We start from the raw sequence: 504 nt of genomic DNA, 5'->3' as shown, positions 1-504 counted from the left end.
TAGCATCCACCGGTGCCATTTTCCTTTGCTTCTTCGGCTTAAAACTTCAAGTGTGAAGGAGTTGATCCGAGGTTCGAAGCGCGTCTGTGTTGCGTGCACCCGAGCAAATCAGCTGTGCTTTGCCTTCCAGCATTGTCTTGGCCAAATCCATCCCACAGCTGCATTCTCAACCGTCCCAGCACGGCACAAGTAATCGAGTAAAGCACTAGTCATAAGGTCAGAGAGAACAGGCAGCCGCACCCAGGCCCGACAAAGGCGGTGACCGAAGGAGACTCTTAAGGAGGACCCCTTCTCTTTGCAGAAACAAGCCATGTTGGTGAGGCAGCTGGAGGAGGAGCTCCGCCACCAGAAGACGCGAGGGCCCAGTTTGGAGGTGCAGTCGCAGATGGACAACATCATGACGGAGAACGACCACCTCAACCGCGAGGTCGCCATCTTGAGGGAGACCATCAAGGTGCGTGTCGGCCTCTGCGGGTGCTCTTTTGTCACTGCTAATTTTATTGG

The 504-nt window shown here is 54.8% G+C and overlaps 1 protein-coding gene across 1 annotated transcript in view; it reads left to right on the top strand.

Annotated features, from left to right (window-relative positions):
* The window catches only part of LOC119585239 (putative uncharacterized protein MYH16), a gene marked incomplete at its 5' end in the record, with an annotated part of 81296 nt that overhangs the window by 1332 nt on the left and 79460 nt on the right, over window positions 1-504 (top strand). The window contains 1 exon segment of the mRNA XM_037933898.1: window positions 302-454. Coding sequence (XP_037789826.1) covers window positions 302-454 — 153 coding nt within the window.

The sequence above is a fragment of the Penaeus monodon genome, chromosome 19 (genome assembly GCF_015228065.2).
Source record: "Penaeus monodon isolate SGIC_2016 chromosome 19, NSTDA_Pmon_1, whole genome shotgun sequence".
Lineage (NCBI taxonomy): Eukaryota > Metazoa > Arthropoda > Malacostraca > Decapoda > Penaeidae > Penaeus > Penaeus monodon.
The sequence above is the reverse complement of the archived record's forward strand: the minus strand, read 5'-3'. Positions and strand labels throughout refer to the sequence as shown.